Consider the following 20,707-nt stretch of genomic DNA (forward strand, 5'->3'; position numbering starts at 1 on the left):
TTTTAGTTTTGATTAATTATATACCTTGTCTCTAAGTACTACTGAGATCTCTGATGTCTCAAACTGAAGATACCATAGTTTCAATAATAAAATTAGCAGAAGGTTTCAATGCTGGAAACAAAAGCAGATGTCAAAAAAAAGCATGAGTGCCAAATAAAAGGGCAAAAATCATTAACCCAAGTGAGGACACTGAGGTGATCTGGAATGCTGTTTGATTTACATTGTTTGTTGAAGTTAGCTAAGAACAACAGAATTCATTCATGTGTCCACTCAAAATGGGCTCAACTAACCTGTGTGCCTCTTTAGTCAGGGATTTTGAATATTCAGCTTGCATAGGTTTGGTCTCTGGAGTTAAAAATCCCTTACACAGGACATCTTTGCTGTTGGCATGGACAGAGGAATTGAGTGCACCCTCAGCAAGTTTGCTGGCAGCACCAAGCTGTGTGGTGCAGTTGACTTGCTGAAGAGAAGGGATGCCATCCAGAGGGACTTGACAGGCTTGAGAGGTGGGCCTCTGTGAACCTCATGAAGTTCAACAAGGCCAAGTGCAAGGTTCTGCACCGATGTGAATGGACTGAAAGCAGCCCTGGTGAGAAGACTTGAGGGTATTTGTGGACAAAAAAAATCAACATGATGTGGTAGTGTGCACTCACAGCACAGAAAGCCAACCACGCCCTGGGCTGCATCAGCAGTGTGGGCAGCAGGCTGAAGGAAGTGATTCTCTCCCTCTGCTCTGCTGAGACCCTGCCTGGAGTTCTGTGTCCAGCTCTGGAGTCCTCAGCAAAAGAAAAATGCTGACTGTCGGGATGAGTCCAGAGGAGGCCCTGTAAGTGGATCACTGGGCTGGGCCACCTCTCCTATGAGGACAGGCTCTGAGAGCTGGGGCTGTTTAGTCTGGAATAGAGAAGACTCTGGAGAGACTTTAGAGCAGCTTTCCAGTATCTGAAAGGAATCTAGTAGAGAGATGGAGAGAGACTTTTTTACAAGGGCATGTGGTGATAGGACAAGGGGGAATGGCCTTGAGCTGAAGGAGGGTAGGTTTAGATATCAGGAAGAAATCCTTTACTCTAAGGATTGTGAGGCTCTGGCAGAGGTTGCCCAGAGAAGCTGTGAACTTGCTTAGATCCAGGATGGATGGGGTTCTGAGCAACCTGGACTACTGGAAGGTTCCCTGCCTGCACATATCAGGGGGTTGGAACTAGATGTTCTTTAAGGTCCCTTCCAACCCAAACCATTCCATGATTCCATGATCATGCTAACACATAAACAACATAAGTCTGTGATTATATTTTTTAATTTAAATAGGAGGTGTTAATCTCTATACCATTGTCAGATTTCAACTTTGTTGTCTGGAGGGTTTTTCCATATGCTTCTGTATTAGTTTTATAAGGGAGGAAAAAAAAAAGATTAAAAAAAGCCTATTTATATTTCTACTTTTCATGAACGTGAAGGGAAACATGCAACAATTAACCAGTGCTATGATGTGTTCCTGACTTGTGTTCACTTCAGCAAGTGATGAATTACGATGTAAAGTGGATGCTCTTTTTGACTGAAATGCAGGATATGGAAGATCAAATGTGTCTTTAAGCTCAGCCTTTCTATTTTTCTTGAATTTCATAGACAATGGTAAAAGGCAGCAGATATCTCTTGATCACTAATTTCTTGTATTCCTTTGTCAATGTTTCTGAAATATATATATGGTCACTCAAACAGAGCACTTCTTTCCTACCTGCAACAAAATTAAGCCTTCAAAAATGCTTTCTAATTTCCTTTCTAACTCCAGGCTGCTTTTATTTCTTATATTAAAATTGATTTGTTTTCCAATAGCTCATCTGAGCTTTATAATCTTTCTCGGTAACAAAAATCCATTTCCCTGGCTATGAGTTACAATTGATTTCACATCATCATTAACTGCTATTTTAGATTGTGTGCATAAAAAAACCTGTTTGAACTAAGTTGTTTCTGTGTGTTTTGGTTTAACCTGGCAGGCAGCCGAACATCACACAGCCTCTCACTCACTTGTCTACAGGGATAAGGGAGACAATCAGAAAATAGATAAAGCTTGTGGGTTCAGAAAAAGACAGTTTTAGTAGAATGAAAGAGCAAGGGAAAATAGTAGTAGTAGTAATAATAATAATAATAATAATATAATGATAAATACGAAAAGTAATGCACAGTGCAACTTCTCAACACCCACTGACTGATGCCCATCCCATCCCAGAGCACAGCTGCTGCCCCCCAACCAATTCCCCCCAGTTTTGATGTTTAGCATGATGCCATATGGTTTGAAATATCCCTTTGGCCAGTTGGGGTCGGCTGTCCTGGTTGTGTCCACTCCCAGCTTCCTGTGCCATCCTTCTCTCTGACAGGGAAGAATGAGAAGCTGAAAAGTCCCTGACTCAGTGTAAGTGCTGCCCAGCAACAGCAAAACCCTCAGTGTGTTACCAACATTATTCTTATCCTGAATCCAAACCACAGCACTGTACCAGCTACCAGGAAGAAAACTAATTCTATCCCACCCCAAACTAGGACACTTGGTTTCATAAGAACATAAGACCACCTGTAGTGAAACAATAACACTCAAGCTGATGGAGACATGAGAAAATATGTACATGCACAGAAACAATTTTATGAGGCCTTTTTTTTTGCTTTATGATGTGTTAGCAAGAATAGTCAGTCATATGTTCGTATTTCATACATAGTAAACAGGAAAATGTTGAAGTGAGGTTAAGGTTGTTCTGGCTGGGTAGATTTTCTTTCAGTCCACTTTTAATATCAGTAGTCTTTTTCCTCTTCCACTTTAAGGGTAATGAGATGCTGACTGTCTTATTCTTAGGAAACTCCATATACATGTCCTAATTGAATCAAATAAATTGTTCATCATAATAAAATATTATACAACATCATAATAAAATATCTGTATTATGTTGGCTCAACAAAATTCTCTGTAACTGTGAGTAACGACATTTTACTGTAAGACATATACAAATATATTAAGATAATGCTTTCATTTTTGTACAAGACTGATTTTGTACTTTTAAAAATGGATTCTAACAGGTTATTATTTATCCAATTAGCAGTATATAGAAAGTTGGTCTCAATAGCAGGAGGGATATATATTTTGCTTATCATTGAGAAATACTAACCAGAGTTTAGTCTTAAAATACCATTGAGTCATGTGTAATTAAGAACAGGAAATATGAAAAGGCAATATTTGCTGAAGTACTTAAAATTCAGCTGTTAAAACAGGAATTTTAACTTATGATTTCTTAATAATGTTTTAGAGTTAAGTAGTGTTTTGAACTTACAGGTGTTTAAATTTCCCGAGTGTGGTTAATTTTTAATGATAGGTCTGGTTGAGAAGTGAATTCCACTATGCTTACACAGTCTTTCAAAGCCTTTAAGCTATAATGGAATTTTTCACACAAAATATTTGCAACAGAAGACAGTGAAAATATCTGTCTGTGTGGAAGTGTTGTTCTTTTTATGGTAAAATTATAACCTTATGTTTGATCATTTAGTCATCCTGCAGACAACTGCCCCGTCAGCTTGAAGAGTATATGACTAAGTCTTGTGCCAGACTTGTAAAAAAAGAGATATGGCTTACTGTAAACACCTAAGCCATCACGTTCCTCATTATTGTCATAGAAATAAATACAGAATCGTCCCTGCGCCTTTTGTTCAAAACATATTGAATACTACATGGCACATGTAACTACAATGAGTTAATCTAGCTGTATAGAAATAAATGTGGTTTTAGTTACCATATGTTCAATTGCATTGAGAGATTGTTTTAATTCATCAGAACTCTTTGGTTAGTTGAAGGACATAGGTTTTCTTCCTCAGGCTAAACACCACTTATTTTAGCCTTTAAGTCCTCCAAGCATCTGCTAAAAATGAATCTGACTAGAGAAAGGTGGACTTTGAAAGATGCTTTCTGATGGCCTGCATACCATAACAAAACGTATTTGGCCAGCTCTGCACAAGGGCAGTTTGGAAAGAGGGTAGGCTTACCTACAGATTTCCTCTTTGCCCACTTCAATTTTTTTTTCTTTTGAGGAGAAGAAAAAGAAGAATTTGGGGTTTTTTTTCCAGGATTTACACATCTCACATCATGGTTGAGTCAATGGCTGGAAGCAGATGGTTGGATACAGACCAAATCTTAATGAATGGATGCAGTGTGTATGCAGATGTGCTGGTGATGTGCTAAGCATCCACCAGCCCAGGGTGCATCAAATTACAGGAAATCCACACCTGTCTTTTTATCTGAGATCTTCTTTAGACTTATGAGAGAGCATTCCCTTCAAAATCCCAGCACACATCTCCAGAGGATGACTGCAGACTTTAGAGCTCTATCTCAGAGCTACAGGGCAGGGACCATAGATTTCACATACTGCAGTCCTAGTTTTCATACCTTTCAAAACAACTGTGATTTCACTGTAGAAGACAGAGTTAAACAAATTTGCCTGATGCCAGCGATACAGTCCTGATATGGCTCATACCTACTTGAACAAGCAAAGGCTTCATGACTGTAAGCTAATCTGGTTACTGTAACTGACTGACATCTTTAAGGATGACCTCCCCTTTTGATCTGTCTTTCTGTACAACTACAAGTCCACTTTGGCTCATTTTTTTCTTTCCCACTTGCAGCAAGCCTTGACTATTCTCTTAGCAGACCTGTTTCTAAAAGTCTAGGTTAATTTCACTAGTGGTACAACCTGTGTTCTTACCCAGTGTGATATTGCTGTCTTTCTTATTCCTGATTTGGAAATAGGCCGAGTGCAGCCTCATCAGTCTTGTGATGGTATTTGAAGAAGTATGTCAGGCCCTTAACAGTTGTAGTTACACTAATTGCTCTAAAGGAATCTGCTCTGACTCTTGTCACATATTTCACATTCTCAGAACATCAGGACAACAAGACAGCAATATGCCACAGCCCACCTGATATTTTCAGGTGGTGCCCAGCATCACAGCATTTCCAGACTAGAGCTGCCACTTTAAGACATGATCGTAACTAACTTGTTTCTTCTGGTAGAGGTTTACTAAATGACTGCACACAGTGGCCTTCCATCTCCAGACCTGGCCAGAAAGGTACCCAGGGCAGACCTGAAAAATTAATTAATGGGTCCATTGATTGTACCTATGTAGGTAGGTATAGGAAAATTGCAAAGCCCTAAAATGCTAAATCATGTAATAGTGTGGATTGGAATGTGTGTATGTGTTTTGCTCTAATTTTGACATTAAAAAAAAAAGGGGGGGGGGGGGGGGGGAAGAGATCTTAATCTTTGATGCTCTGCAGTGTTTGAGACTTAGGAAATGTTTGGCATGACTTCACACCTCACCTGCTAGTGGATGCACAATATTGGCAAAAAAGATCTGTGCATCCTGTTCATTGACACTAGCCATGGTTCTTCTTTTTTTCCCATGGAAGTTGTCCTGCTCTTTTAAATCAGTAGTAGGTGAAATTAGATCAAATATAATTAGGAGAAAAAAATGATGGGAATTCTAGTCACACTAGAATGAGATAAAAATGTCCAGTCTACCAATTTTGTGTAATTAATAGCTGAATATGCTTCTTTGCAATTCCCATGTGCTGTGGTAACAAAATGGTGTCATATGATACTAGAAGTAGAAGAGGTCTTGTATGTTCTACCAACTGCTGTATGTGTGTAACTTGGTAGGGCCTGTTTGTTATTTTGCTAATGATGTGTTGGGTTTTTACAGAAGTGTTCTCACCCACATTTTACAAGCTCATGATGTCCTTGCCTGCAAATATCTGAGAACTGCTGTTTAAACAGATATGCATCAAGATACGACAGCGATAGGCTTATGAAATGGGGATTAAATTGTCATGGATATAGACAGGCTGGAGAATCAAGTGGTTTTGCAACCTAAAAGAATTGTTGTTTAAAACCTCAAGTTAACCTACTTTAGAATTAGGACATACTGTAAGCATGGACTGTCTTCCTAATTGTAAATAATTTTGTGTGTGTGTGTGTGTCTGTCAGAGAGGGAAAGAGAGAATATCCTACCAGTCCTTCCATGGATCTAAGGATCCCATGACTTCTGTGAGTCATGTTATGCTTGATTTAAAGATGTTTCTTCTGACATGATGTAAAAAGCTGGAAATCCCCTTGCGTGTGAGAGAAATGCTCATGCAATACAAACATGAACAGCAGCTGTTTAAGAATTTCCCCTATGAAGAGGCTTTGAGAGGTCCAGGACAGGAGTTTGAAGAGCCTCTATGAGCTCATTGCTAGTTTTAATCTGTTTAATCTGTTACCACACATAATCTGTCAAGGGCTTCTCTGCAGCCCACAATGGGCAAGGCATGGGAAGTTGAAGACATTGTCCTGCCCGTTCTTGCCCCTAACATCAGATGAGGGTAGGCTCTTCTGAAATTCCTTCTTTTCTGGGAAGTATCATTGGTACACTGTTGTTCCTTATTTTCAATCACAATAGGTTAATAGTGGGAAGTGGAATCAGTTTTCAAAGCTGTGACATTCCTGAAGGGAATAGATAGATAGATAGATAGATAGATAGATAGATAGATAGATAGATAGATAGATGTGTTAGATGATTGTAGTCCCAAATGCCTGTAACACATAAAAAACTCTCTAAAAAAACTTTGGAAATATATCCTTAAACTATATCATCTTGTGCTGTCTGAATTTTATTTGCATAATCAAATATTCAAGGTGGAAGTGGTAAAACACCAATCTCCAAATCAAATTAAGAAATGAAACAACAAAATCCCAACTTGCAGGATGCCAACTATCTGAGTGCCAGAGGAGGTAGAAGAAGCTGAATACTTCTGTGCAGAGAGCAGGGCTGTTCCTGGCTCTGTGGGGTTTCTTAATCCCAGTTTTACATGTTTGCTCCTCATTGTGGATTTCTGGCTGAGCTGATTGGGGTGATTGATTCTGCACACAGTTTCATTGGCAAACCACAGTGAACCTGGGTTCTCCTACTCTTTGGACTTGTCTTCTATTACCTGCTTCATCAGAAGGAAATGCTAGCCCTATCCACTCAAAATAGAGCAATAGCATTAAAAAAAAAATTTCCCACAATGTTGAGGACTCTCCGTGTGTGGAGACAACGAGGCTTGACTCCATTTCAGAAGGCTGATTTATTATGTTAAATATTATATTAAAATACTACATTAAGACTATACTAAAAGAACAGAGAGATCAGAAGGCTACAACAAGAATAGAACAGAATAGAATAACAAAATCCTGTGACTGCTCACAGCCTTGGCACAGGTGGCTGTGATTGGTCATCAATGGAAAACAATCCACATGGACCAATCACGGATGCACCTGTTGCATTCCACAGCAGCAGATAGTAATTGTTTACATTTCTCTCCTGAGGCTCTTCAGCTTCTCAGGAGAGGAAAAATCCCAACAAAGGATTTTTCATAATATCATAGCTACACCACAACACTTTTGGTTCTGTGGTCTCCCCATACAGATGTGTTTGTTTTTTCAGAGGAATCCACAGAATGAGTGGGAGCAAACCCAAATTTGACTTTATTCATTTGCAAGTTCAGGGTAGCTGAGCAGAGACTGCTGTACTTAACATACATCTGTCATCCTGGCAGGATTCCTAACTCCCTTCAGGCCATGATGCTTTCTGGTGGTCACATCACACATAACATGACTCTATTCAGATTATCCTCCACCCACATAAACCCCTTTTCTTTCTCCTTTGAACCTGCAGAAAGACCATCTCTCTACAAATAAGGCAGCAGCCGCATCCTTCATGGGGTGTGGGGGTGTGTTTGTGCTAGTTTGGTGCAAATTCTAATGAATCCTATTTATAGAAGACCAGTACTCTGTGCAGGAGAAAACCACTTGAAAAACTGTAGGAAAAAAAATTGGGACGCTGCAAGCAATCATGAGAGAAATTGTGTACTAGCAATAAGAAGTAAATTTAAACTTAAGCAAAAGAAATTATCACCAAGGATGAGAGATGCAGGGCTAATTTTGCAGCTATAGCCATCTATAACCTGTACTTTTTGTATTTCATATACATAATTCAGCTTTTTATTAACCAAATCACACAGATTTTGCTAAAGGACAAATTTAATATTAAGATGCCAGGGTACTGGCTGGTCATAAAGATATTTCTGGAACATTATAAGAAGCATTTAAAAACCTCACAACTAGCTTTATTCTTTTCTTAGCTTTTGGTTTCTGGATTGTACAACTTCTAAGTAATACCTTTTCCATCTGAAGATTCTTTTTATAGGTGACTCAACTAACAGAGGGATGATGTATTATCTAATTGAAAGAGTGAATAAGACTCTTCAGGAATGGCAGAAGACTCATGATGTTAAATGTTATCACAATATCAATGAGGGGAAAACATTTATCAGTTACTCCTACTACCCCCAGTTCTGGATGAATGCAAACCAGAGACCGACTTTTGAAAAAGCACTGGAACAGCTGCTGCAGAGGTACTGCACAAACTCTGTATCTCCCTTGTTTGCATTATTGTTCTATTCACAAATGTGTTTAACACATTTTACAATTAAAGTCAGTAAACAATAAAACATAAGGTGCACAGATCATATTGTGTGGCTAAAAAATAGCTGAAAATTACATCAGGCCTCTGATCAGGGTGCCAGATACAGTTCAGTGAAATGCAAAGCAATGTAGTTAAAATGTTTGCCATCTGTTTAAAGCAACATGTGATGTTTTTCTTTTCTGGGTTTCAGATCACGTCCCCTGGAGAACACAGACCAGACTGTATTAATTGTAGGTGGTGTTCAGTGGCTTAATTCCAATCACCTGCAAATTATCCAAAAGGTGTTGAACAGGTAATGCTATGTACTTGGTGTTATTCCAATTTTTGATATGGTAAATGATGGCAAACAACAAAAAAATTTTAAATACAAACTTTTCATTTGTTTTATTCATAGGTGTGTATTTAAGTGACTTTGGAAAAAATAAAACATGCATTGTATTTTGATGTGTCTCTTAAGTAAAAAGTATGACCTTGGTTTTATTTATTTTTTTTTTTAATTTGCAAAACAGGGAAAATCTATCAAATATCCTGGTAATTGTCAAATCCATAGGGATGGGCTTTCACCTTCCAGTGGATGGAATCCATTCTCTGTCACAGGTAAGCTACAGTACATTTTGAGTGCATTTTCATGGACGACTTGTTATTTCATCATTAATTTTGCTGTCTGGTCAAAATGTGCTACGTCTGCTGAGCACATTTTAAGTGGATCAAAGGAAGATTAATGTTTGTATTTGCTCATACTGCTTGATAGGGATTCAAACCAATTTCCTTATTTCACGGATTCTGCTGCAATCAGAGGGCCATTTGAGATGCCATGCTTGGTCAGCTGTCCTAAGAACCAGAAGAAGCTCCAATATGAATCCTGCTGCCAAAACTGAGAGATCATTCTGAGGATAAGCAGATTGCTCCTCAAACTACATTGCACACAGGCCTTCCCCAGGCTTCCTCCATGGTTACTGCTGGATCCTATTCACTTGTCTGGCTTGCACAACTCAGTAAATCTATCTTAACCCACCTCTGAAGCCAGAACATTACAGAGCAGCTGGAATGTACCAGTGAATCCAGCCTGTTATTTGCATATTAATGAGATGTTACAGTCGGTTTAAATCATATCCAAGACTCTCAGAGTAACAAATATGCTCATTTCAATGCACTGTGCAGCTCACTCAGTTCACTGTTTTTATTTACAATGTGGACAGTGATTCTCTATTGAACACACACAAAATGCGTGGATGAGAAGCACTGGAAGGCAGAACGGAGTAAATTATGCCTACCAGTGCTGTGTGTCATGCTCCAGCTATTCCCAGGTGTTGAAAAGAGAAAATTACTGCCTTTCACAGATTACAGCTCTCCTTGAGCCCTGGGGACTAGCAGCCGTAACACACTGCTGTATTCAGCGTGTGACTTCCTGCTCCTTTCACCCTTCTCTTTGCTGCAGAGGCTGCTCTGCCTGATTTTGCCCATTCTTTCTGTCTAAGTTAGGACTGCCGATCTGCCTTGTCTCTACTGAATGTCTTCTTATTGATTCAAACAATTTTCTTAACTCATCTGGAGGACCTAAATAGAATAAAGTAAGGAAATTATTGTCATCAACATGAGGAAACATTTTCATAGCTCCTATCATAGATTCCAGCAAAATTCAATCCTAGGATGAAGAACTTCAATCCAGGGTGTGAGGCAAGGATAGAGTATTAAAGGATTCCTAAGAATTTTTCTTTTTCTTCTTCATTAAATTTACAAAACTCCAGAAATCAGCTACAATGCATAACCAACACTCTTTCCCTTTCAATATTGGAATCATATGCCAAATTACCCATGTGGTTTGTATGCTCTAGGCTTCAGGATTACCACAGCTACTCTCATGGCAGCCTTTTGTCTGCCATGCCGAATCCACTGCCTTGCCAATTTTATGGCTAACTTTTTTTCTATTCTTGGCCTTCCTGAAGTATATTCAGAAATAATAATCTGTTTTTCAGTATAACCATATTTAAGATATCTATGGCCCTATCGTCCCTTTAGAGCAACTGCCTCAATGAATTTGATTTGAAGCTGAATTTTTCTTTAGTGGAGCGTTTTCACCATTTGTTACAGACAAACTTTATAATTGGAAATTTTTTTCTGAATTACACCTCATATTAGTGAAGTACATTTTAAAAAACATCACTCAAGAATTATATTTTAAATAATCATGAAATCTTCCTATAAAGGAAGCTGCGCATCTACTGAAAAGTGTAATTTCTGAAAAAAACCCTACATCAGTCTTGGAGTAGTAGCTTTTTTTGAGATTAATTCATGTCTGTAGTATAATTGTATATATGCTTATTCAAAATGCAGTTTTGCTATTTTTTTCCATGACACAATAACCTTTAAACAGTCCTTCTGACAAGACATTACAATGTTTTATCTGGAATGCAGGCAGAAGTGCAAAACTTGTGGAATGAAAACCTGATTATTCTGGATACAGCAAAAAATTTGGGCTATGAAGTGGTTGACACCTTTGTCATCACCATGGGACGTTACAAAGAATTTCTGCAAGGGAAGTGTGGCTGCCATTTCCATGAGGTAACAGTTTACACTTATGTCATTCCCAGGTATTTAAGATGTTTTAACTGTCAGATCTTAGAAACAAGAAGGTACATGGTGAGGGCAGTGTCTGTCACTCCAAGTTAGGCCTGAATACAAATCGTGGGGAAAGCAGTTTGCATGGTGGCACTTGTGCATCACCGTTCCCAGTGCAAGGCCACCCAAGGACATGTTGAACTGCTGGAGTGGTGAAATAAAAATGAACATACCCTTCTGCAAAGGTAACTCATATAAAAGGATGTTGCACAGTTTCCAGGTTCTTGTAATATTTGTTACGTGTTATATATCTCTGCTGCTTCTGCATGGACTCAGTTTCTCTTTCTACTCAGTCTCATGGGTTTTTGACTGATGCATTCCTAATTGAGCAGCTCAGCACACTCACTTCAAACCATAAGTACAATTAAAATGGAGCTTAAAATTGAATAACCAATCTTGCTGCTATATATCTCTTTTCCTATGTCTGAGAAAAAATAATCTGGAATAGCTACAGTGGTCCAGTGCACAAACAGAAGTGTAGATTGCTTGTTCTCCCTCACCCCGGTAGTCCTGCTTTCTTGACTGAAATCTACAGAATTTTTTTGGGAGTGTTATCAGACTCACGTGAGCTCATGTGCCGCGCATCAACCACACAGCTGGTTTCCACCTCCGCCTCCATGGCAGCTCACAGGTTTTCAGGCCAGTGCCATGGCCTCTATCTTGCTTTGGGACCAGCATCAGCATGTGTGGTTAGTTAACCAGTCCTCTAATGTACTCTGCTCAATAACTGAGAGGCACAAACATAGCTCAGTCCAAATGAAGCTGGAAAACAGGGAGTAAGTCACAGGGTAGCTATTTATGTGATTGATAAATAGTCCCATGGAGCAAATGCTTCCCTCTTTTTTACCCAGACAGTTGTACTGGCCCTTTTTTATCTAGAGCCCAGATGCTGATGTTTTTGTGGGTCATTGCTGATGTTTGCCATTTCCACATATCTTGTAGTGAAACAGAGAGCTTCAAAATTAAATATTTCAAATGCTTTGTACGGAACTCAGTGGAGAAAACAGCAGGGCGTGATCAGTCATCAGCATTTTTCATGTACTCCTCCATCATTTTGTATGAGCTCATGTGCAGATTTGGTCTTGCTTCTCTGCTGAAGTAATCTCAACAGAGTATGTGTTTCTGGGGAGGATCGGGAGAGCATTTGGCTCACAGAGCTGTTATTAATGAGGCTTGAGAGGTCATTGTGCCTGAAAAAGCCGTAGATATGCTCAGTAGAATCCATCATGCACCAAAAACAGACTTGATCCTTGAGGAAAGCAAAAATAAACTCCTTGAGTTCCTTTGATACTTCATTAGTTTTAATAGTTTTGTCATCAGCTTATTTCTGCATCCTGGCAAGTGGAGTTTCATTAGGTGCTGAAGCAGTTTGCACCAGGAAAATGGCATTTTGCCCCCAAGAACAGAGCCAAGAACACTGTGTGAAACCCCAGCACTTTCCATGTTTTCTGGAACCAGATGAGATAGATTAAATCTTGTGCTTTGTACTTTCACTTTCTTTCTCTTAAAAACTGACACTCCTAAAGTATCAGAAGATGGCACCCCTGTGTAAATGACATCTGAGCTGAAGCATGGCTGTGCAGGAATGGAGGACTGTCCATTCTGTGCAGTCAGAAAACAAGAACTGAAATGCCTTCAGGAGTTCTCATTTAGCTCCCACTAACTGGCTGAAGAGAAAGCTATTTCCTCTGAGTGGCCTGAAGAATTGAGTTCCCACCAACCCATTTCAGAGGGTCTCAGGTGACCCTGATAGCATAGAGATCTGCATCTCTGTAGACTCTACAATCTTTGCTCAGTTTTCTAAGGGATCTGGATTTTCAAAGGGATTATACTGAGCTGGGACAAAATATCTTGCATAACCCTGGAATTTACTGTCCAACATAATTCTAGTTCTATGCACACATGAGAACTTGATTTTTTTTTCTGCCTCATTCTTTGAAAATGCTTATGGACATTGGTCAGTACTGTACAAATATTACAGAAGCTATATTTAAATTCAGAATGATTTCCTATTTTAATGGCAGTGAAATAATAATCACTACACAGAAATTAGCAACCTTGGGATTTTTGTATCTTAATAGGTGGCTGGCTGCTGGTGGCTGGTTGAACATTAGATTGCATTCCTGGGAGATTATGCCTAACAGGAATGCACTTTGGGTGATTGGTTCAAGGTGGCATCATTTTGAAATAATTGTAAGATCTAAGGCACTGATTTAGAAAAATGAACCTACAGTAATTGCATGAAAATAAATAATAGCCCTTGGCTTAGCTGTATGAAATTGATCAGAGGATATATTAATTTTCTACATGGATAATTTCTGGTCTGTTTTCAGTTCTGCCAGCTCCCTCAAAGTCTTTCTGCTCAGTCTTTCAAGCCTTTGCACATGTTATTTCTTCACTCACAACTAATTTTGTATGATTTATTTCATTTATTATGAGCTTCACCACATATGAGTGTTGATTCTGATTGTTCAGTGACAGTAAATAAACATTATATTTTTGAAAGCTAACATGCTTCTGCATAAATATGTCTATTTATAAATGAATTCTGCATTTTCAAGTGTCTGTTGTGATTGATACAGCAGGAAAACTGATAGGCATCAGAGCTATTAAGTCAGCATACATATACTATTTTAAAAATAAGTTGGCCACCTTTTCTGCATTCTCTGGGTTTGCCACTGCCTGGGCTAAGGCCCTCTGTCCTGCATATGTGCAAGGTTCTAAAGTTCTGTCTCTCTCAAAGCTGCTTCATTATTTATGAGTGGCTGAGTATTCACTGAGACAAGACCTTCAGCATTTCACTGGAGATCACCCCCCAGTCGTTAAACTCCTGACAGCCATACCTTTCACTTTCTCACTTGTTAGTCCCTGAGCACAGTTTTATTCCATACAAGTTGAACATGATAATCCCAGAGCTTTATACATATTTCAGGGCCAAGGTGAAGCATTCTTCAACACTAAGTTACTGAATCATGTTGTGGTTCTGTCCATGTGGTGTCCTGGGGATAGGGATGTTAAATTGCTCCATAACTCCCTTCTTGAAGAAACACGACACACGAGGGTTTTCATCTCAGTGTGAGGCTGGGCCAGGTTTGCATCAAGATGTCAGAATGAGGCATTCTCGCAGGGCTCGTAGCTGAGACGTGCTATATGTGCCTCAAGTGCTTGGTATCAGACCAAGATTTAAACCTTTCTGCAATTTGGAGCAGTCATGAGTTTTGTTTTAGGTAAACTGTCTCTGATGAAGGCAACAGAGTCCAATACACAAAGGCATTACAAAGTCAAATGACTGAGTATAATGGGCCTATGAATGTAGATTTCAAAAATTAAGATCTTGTTCTTTAATTAGTTTGCAACATAACAAGTTGGCCATTAAAAGAATGTTTGTGAGCAACTTGCACCTCAAAGTAAGAGTATCAGGACCTGCTTCATGGACAACTGGCTCAGCATTTCTGCGCACACAGCTGTGTGTCTGTCTTTCTAGGTGCAGGCAGAAAGCACTCACATATGTCATTTCTTTTGCAGGTGGTGAAATCCAATCCCTCTGAAGAAAGGCCACACATAACAATGACGTTATCGAGGCACTATACGCTGGGGAAATATTTCAGCAGTCAAAGCAAACCATCACAACTGCAGGACTATGCAACAAATTCTCAGTCCCCGTATCATGTCCGAGGTCCAATAAATCAAGTTTATTCTGAAATCCTTCTGAGCAGGCTCTGTGCAAGTAAGAGGGAGTTTGTCAGCACGTAGCCTGTCTTGGATGTAGCACCGAGACTAGAGAAGTGCCACTGCCTGAGTGACAATTGAAGGACCACGGTGGATTAAGATGTGCTTCCTTGACTGACTGCGTACACACAAAGAGAATCTGGGACATGTGATATTTTCCCAAAAACCTTATGAAATTAAGATATGCCCTGGTGACTCTGTTGTGTGAAAGTGGAAGATGGAGGGTTGCAAAGGAGAGAAGAGGGGAAGTTGCTTGAACTGTTGCCAAAGACTGGAACAGCTGTAGTTCAAGCATGTGTGTATTATTGATAGCAAAAAGAGACCTATATTCACTTCAGCATTTGGAAAGGGCTGTTTTAGGTCTTCAGCACTATCTAGTTTTCTATTTATAGAGACACTGTAATATTTGAATGTATTTAGAAACTGACTACATTCCATTTGAAAGAGTTTTATTTTATGTGGACTGGTTTCCCTTCCATATTAAACTTTTTCTGTTTAGACACTTGGTTTATTGAATCTGAAAATGTCTATTAGCATTTTCCTGGTGATGCTGAGTTTTGAACTCTAGTGTTTTTAGTGAAAACACATCTCTCCTTTGTATTTTAAATGGAACAGATATCTACTCTATTTTTTTGCATGTTCTGAAGCTAATAGGGAGATAGATTACCTGTACTTGAGACTGATTGAAACTGTCTCAATGTAACATGTAAATATAGTAAATTTTTTGACATTAATTTATTTATGGTCCCAGTTTAAGACAGTGTCCATATGCAGGAAGAATGCTTAGATAAGTGCTTCAGTGTCTACCTTGGCCTGTAAGCCAATCAAGTATTCCTGCACAGAAGTGCCTTTTCTTTAAGAATTTTTTATAAAATACTTGCCAATGTGTGAAGCCAGTACCACAAACATAACAAAAATCCCCCTTGCAAGCACACATAAGATTTTCAGGATCTGGTAATTTATCAATCATAAGAAGTGTGTGATGTGATGGCAGCAGCATATACTGGCATGGACAGCCAGTTTCAGTTCAGACCTTCTCTGAACTGCAGTTTCATGCTACATCCCCAGTGTTTGCAGACCTTCTGTGGGTGACACCCCAGGGAGAAGCTGTGTGTTGGTCCCTTCCCACAGTGCTGGCAGCCCACTCAATCACAGCTGTGCTACCCCATGGGAAACTGTGCACAGCCCAGGTTTAGCAGTTGGGTGACAGGTTAGTGGCAACACACAGGACTGCTGTCCCTAAAAATTATCCAGTTATGGATTTTTATTCATCCAGTCACACAGCAGGCAATCAAGGCACCACTCTACCACCATGCATTGGAGAAGGGTGTTTTAACCAGGTTGGTGCAAGTCTAACAAAGGATCTGCTGAGTTCTGTGTCATGCTTCCCTGTCGCAATTTTACATATAATCCTCCACTAGCTTCTTCTTTGGGAAAGGAAGCCACAAACAATGTCAGGGAATAATTATAGCAAGGAACTACTCATCATCTTATTTGCCTTAGTAGCACATGGAGGGCTGCCCTATACAGAGGTAGGGTTAGCAATTCATGACACGGTATTTAGTATTTGCCTAAGATCCTGTATTTATCCACAGTTTGTGTGCCCAGCTGTAGTTTTATGAATTTGTGCTTCTTCAGATAAGAAGTTGTAATAGGAAACTGTCATGCAATATGGAGTTTGGCATCTTAGGTGATAGTGTCCTCCAAAACAGGATCTGGCATACCTAATTTAAGACACCTTTCATTATGTTGAAAAAGCTCCTAACTTAGATAAGGCCAAAATTAGTGAAATGGTGTGATTATATTTGTTTCTGTATGATATGCTGTTGATTGCTTACAGCAAATATTCCCAAATTTCAATGTAAGGTTTTCCCTGGCATGGAGATCTACATGAAAGATGGGTCAGGAGCTGTGCATAAATACTGAAAATATCAGCATTTGGTTTTGAGCAATATGATTATCTAAAGAATATAACTGTATGTAAATGATGTAATATATTCTCTTGGGTGTGGAAATCCAGAGCTGCACAACCTTAAAGCTGAATGATAGAATATCATCATTAATATTAGTAGATGCAAAATGCAGCCAGATGTCTTTGGTATTAAGAAGATCAATGATAGGTATATTACAGTTCTGCTTCTGATAAGAGTTTTTTGTAGTTCATTTAAATCCACATGCTGTTACTGTTATTGTTCTGTACACAAATGTTTTTAAGCCATTAACTGGGCTTTTATGGTTTGTCTTTTTTTAGCTAAAACCTATTTCTGAAGCATCAGCTTAGTGATGAAAAGAAAAGAGCTGACTTTGTTATACTGTAGTGGATATCGGTGAATGTGCAATTCATCAGTTCTGGTTTCACCACAAAATGGTTTACATGTGCTGTACACCCAGATGTCTTAATGTTTTCCAAATCTTGATATTTTTCAAATGCATTAAGTGTATATTTTCCTGTGTGTTTTCTATTTTTTACATGTCTCTGTACATTAATATGTCTGTACAAAGTCATTGGTACAATTTGGAAATTGATCTTTATTTAAACAAGTTATTTGAATAAGCTGTTTCCAACACTATGTATGATCCACATAGTCTTAGGAATAAACAAAGGATATTAAGCTACATTTTTGTTATTTAACTTTAAAATATATCTAGTACCTCTATGTATGTGAAAGATGAGAGTTGAGATTCATATGCAAGGATTGCTTGTTCATATGCATTAAAATTTATGGATTAAGACAATAAAAGGATTACTGTGTTTGAAGTCCAGTGAGAGCACATGTTGCTATCTACAGTTTTCTCTAGAATTATTATATCTGCTGTGACATTTTGCCTGAATAAACATGAAAGTGTTCCTATAGTCTGTATATCTACCTTAGTCCTGTTACTTACCATTATAATGGCAAAGGACCTAGTTGTCAGATTGAGTTCCACCTCCTAATACAGACATGAATGGCCTTGGAAATAGTGGTAGGATTGAAATATTTAGGCTGGGGAACAAGAACTCTGAGAAGTGGGGTTTCCTGCTCAATGTCTGCCCGGCAGCATGCAGAGCTTAGAGCAGCACTAGGGCATACTTAAAGCTAGGGTAGGGTAAGAATGTAACCGTGTTGCAAAATAAATACTCTGATATACAGAGTAGTAGTCTCAGTTATTACTGCATGCCTTTAGCTGAAGCACGATTTACCAGTGTCCAGTGAGTTGCAACTCCTCATTTCTCATGTAACTCCATAGATGTTGAACAGTTTTTGAACAGTGAATTGGGTTAGAGCAGGGTACCTGGCCACCATGATCAAGTCCATCTTAACAAATATAACTGACTGACTTTGGAATAAAAAATGTTTCCCTTTTTGTAGGGAAATGCCTTGACAAGTCCTCTCTGTCATCAGAGTTGTCAGATTTAAGGGAGCTGAAAGAATGGACTAGAAATACAACACTTAGTCTTGGTATTCATTTGAAAATTATAATCTCTAGAATAATCTCTTTCACACTGTTAAGTATAAGGCCTTTATTTTTCTCTTCTGTGACACATTAAAGGGACATCAAAGTAAGTTTATTTGCTTAGTGGGTGGGGTAGTGAGGCATCAAATTACCTCAAGGTTGAAATAACCACTAATAGTTATGATTCTGTTGCTATGTTGAGCCAAAGAGAATGCTTTGAAGATGCAGATATGTGTGATATTAAGTTGACTGCAGTCCAGGGATCTTCAGATTACTCTTTTAGAGTAAAGCAATTTTTAGAGGTGCACTGAACTATTTGGCATAGACCCAAACTGCTAAACAAGTCTCTGTAGGGTCACATGAAAAATATGGTCTTACCTTCTTGTTTGCCTGCTAGCTTTGCATCTGGCTTGTCTTACCTCACTGACTATCTGCACCTGCCCTACTCCACATCAGCCTTTCTTTCAGATGACCTTAGAAATTTGTGTTTTGTCAGACTAGCAGCTTCTGGAAATCTGAGATATAATTGTTGCAAATTCAACGTGAATCTTCAAAATACATTTTTGTCAAGCCCAAAACCACTAGAATACAGCAGGGGTAGAGCAAGCCTCTTATCTAGGGCAGTGATTTTCTCTGACGAATTTAAAACAGCTGTGTTGTATTAAGTAGTTTTCATTAGTACTTAGCTGTTCATGGAGCTTGCCTTTACCAAGCAAAAATCCATCTTTCAAACTCCACTGCCATCTTTACCTGTGTAAATCTTCCAAACACCAGAACAGTCTGTGTAAAATGCAGGCATAGATATTTATTGGTGCTGATACATATCCTGAAGTGTTTGCTCGTACCTTCACAGTATCCATTGAACAGAAAAGCTCTGACTACACAGTAAAAAGACACTGTGCATTTTAGGCTTAGTTGCCTGTGATTAGATTGTGCTAAAAATAGTGCTGCATGTCAGTCTAGGCCAGCACCTGGAGCTAAGTGTCCTAGGAAGCTGCTCAAGTCATTAACTGCAATGGTCAAGATGAGCCTGTGGGGTCACAACAGGGCTTTCTGCAGAACAAGTTTGTGTTGTGATGGACTTCTCCCATTTCTATGTTTTTTCATCTGACTGTTGGGCCAGCTCTTGGCACCTGTGGGCAGCCCTTCCTGCAATCCCTCAAGCATGTTCAACAGCCTTGGAAAGGGACACCACAGTGAGCAGCCCTGAACTGAAGATCAAGCATATGTTTAAATAAAATCTGGGGTCTTTATGAAATACAGCATCTATTAAGCATCACCTTCATTTTCTCTAGTACTGAACTTCCCTAATGAGGAGCAAGATTCACTCCCTTTCAGCTGAAACTCCAATTCCAAGGTATTTTCCCAGCTTTTGACAAACTTTTTTTCCCACTGCTTGCTTGCCTGAAACAAAGGGAGTGAACTGCCCTGCATGCTCCTGCCTAACAGACTGAGGTGTGTTCACACAGTCACTGCAGTGGGAATTTCCCTCCCATACCTCATTGTGGGGACTACATTCCCACAGCAGATGGTGTTCTCAATATTGTGATTCTTGTATCTGTTTTGAGCAGTGACAGTCTATGTGGTTAAAAGAGACAGCTCAGTGTCTGCCAGCACCACCTGCCCCGTGCTGCTCTAAGGATGCTGAGTAGACTCTGCCTGAAGACAACACTGCAGAACTAAAATCCTTGAGTAAGGAATAAAAATGACGCAGACACTTCTTGACAAAGCCAGGGCGGTTAAGAAGAGTTCACTGCAGATCAGTGTGTGAAATTAATGTTGTCAGGAGCCATATAAAGTTAGTGAATTATATGGATCATTGTGAGGGTTGGAGGACCAGATCTGTGTTTAAAGAGTTTCTCACTTGCCACGTTCCAAAAACATCTTTTATATTTTCTTTTGTTCTTGTCATTATCAACTTCCATATTTCTTTTATGATTCTGTGGGACTAAGAAGTTTGAAGTAATATTTCTACTCTGCCTGATAATGATTGTGCAACCTCCCCAGATGGTAGTCAAATCATCTAACAGATGAGAGAAGTTTTATTACTTCTGAATGGTACTTTTCCTTTACTTCCATATGCCAGCTCCAAAGTTTCTTTATACTTACAGAAAGCTTTAGTTATGATAGCTCTAATGCCTCCAATGTATTCAAAGAAACCTGCCAATCCCTATTGATCCAAACAGGACAGAAAACAATTTAAGCCTCGAAATCCTGACCTTGCAAGCCATTAGATAATGCAGCACCCAGCATGGTCTAGCCCACAAATGGCTTCCTTTGAAAGAGAGAACCACAGTTGTGTTCTCCTAAAGTTTTCACTGGGGTGATTACTATTTAAAGAAGATTTTGGTGGACTGATGTGGGTTTTTTTTAGCTCAGGGCCTTTGTTGAGCTC

At 39.2% G+C, this 20,707-nt stretch overlaps 1 protein-coding gene across 5 annotated transcripts in view; it reads left to right on the plus strand.

Moving 5' to 3' along the window:
* CPED1 (cadherin like and PC-esterase domain containing 1) overlaps nucleotides 1–17,731 on the plus strand; it is a 145,615-nt gene extending 127,884 nt beyond the window's left edge. For all 5 annotated transcript variants that reach the window (XM_041471579.1, XM_041471578.1, XM_041471581.1 and 2 more), the window contains 5 exons: nucleotides 8,238–8,458; nucleotides 8,720–8,821; nucleotides 9,039–9,126; nucleotides 10,945–11,091; nucleotides 14,674–17,731. In XM_041471579.1, the coding sequence (XP_041327513.1) occupies nucleotides 8,238–8,458; nucleotides 8,720–8,821; nucleotides 9,039–9,126; nucleotides 10,945–11,091; nucleotides 14,674–14,901 (786 nt within the window). In that variant the 3' untranslated portion in view covers nucleotides 14,902–17,731. The remainder of the gene's footprint in view (nucleotides 1–8,237; nucleotides 8,459–8,719; nucleotides 8,822–9,038; nucleotides 9,127–10,944; nucleotides 11,092–14,673) is intronic.
* The last annotated feature ends 2,976 nt before the right edge of the window (nucleotides 17,732–20,707 follow it).

The sequence above is a fragment of the Pyrgilauda ruficollis genome, unplaced genomic scaffold (assembly GCF_017590135.1).
Source record: "Pyrgilauda ruficollis isolate IOZ18807 unplaced genomic scaffold, ASM1759013v1 scaffold27, whole genome shotgun sequence".
Classification (NCBI taxonomy): Eukaryota; Metazoa; Chordata; class Aves; order Passeriformes; family Passeridae; genus Pyrgilauda; species Pyrgilauda ruficollis.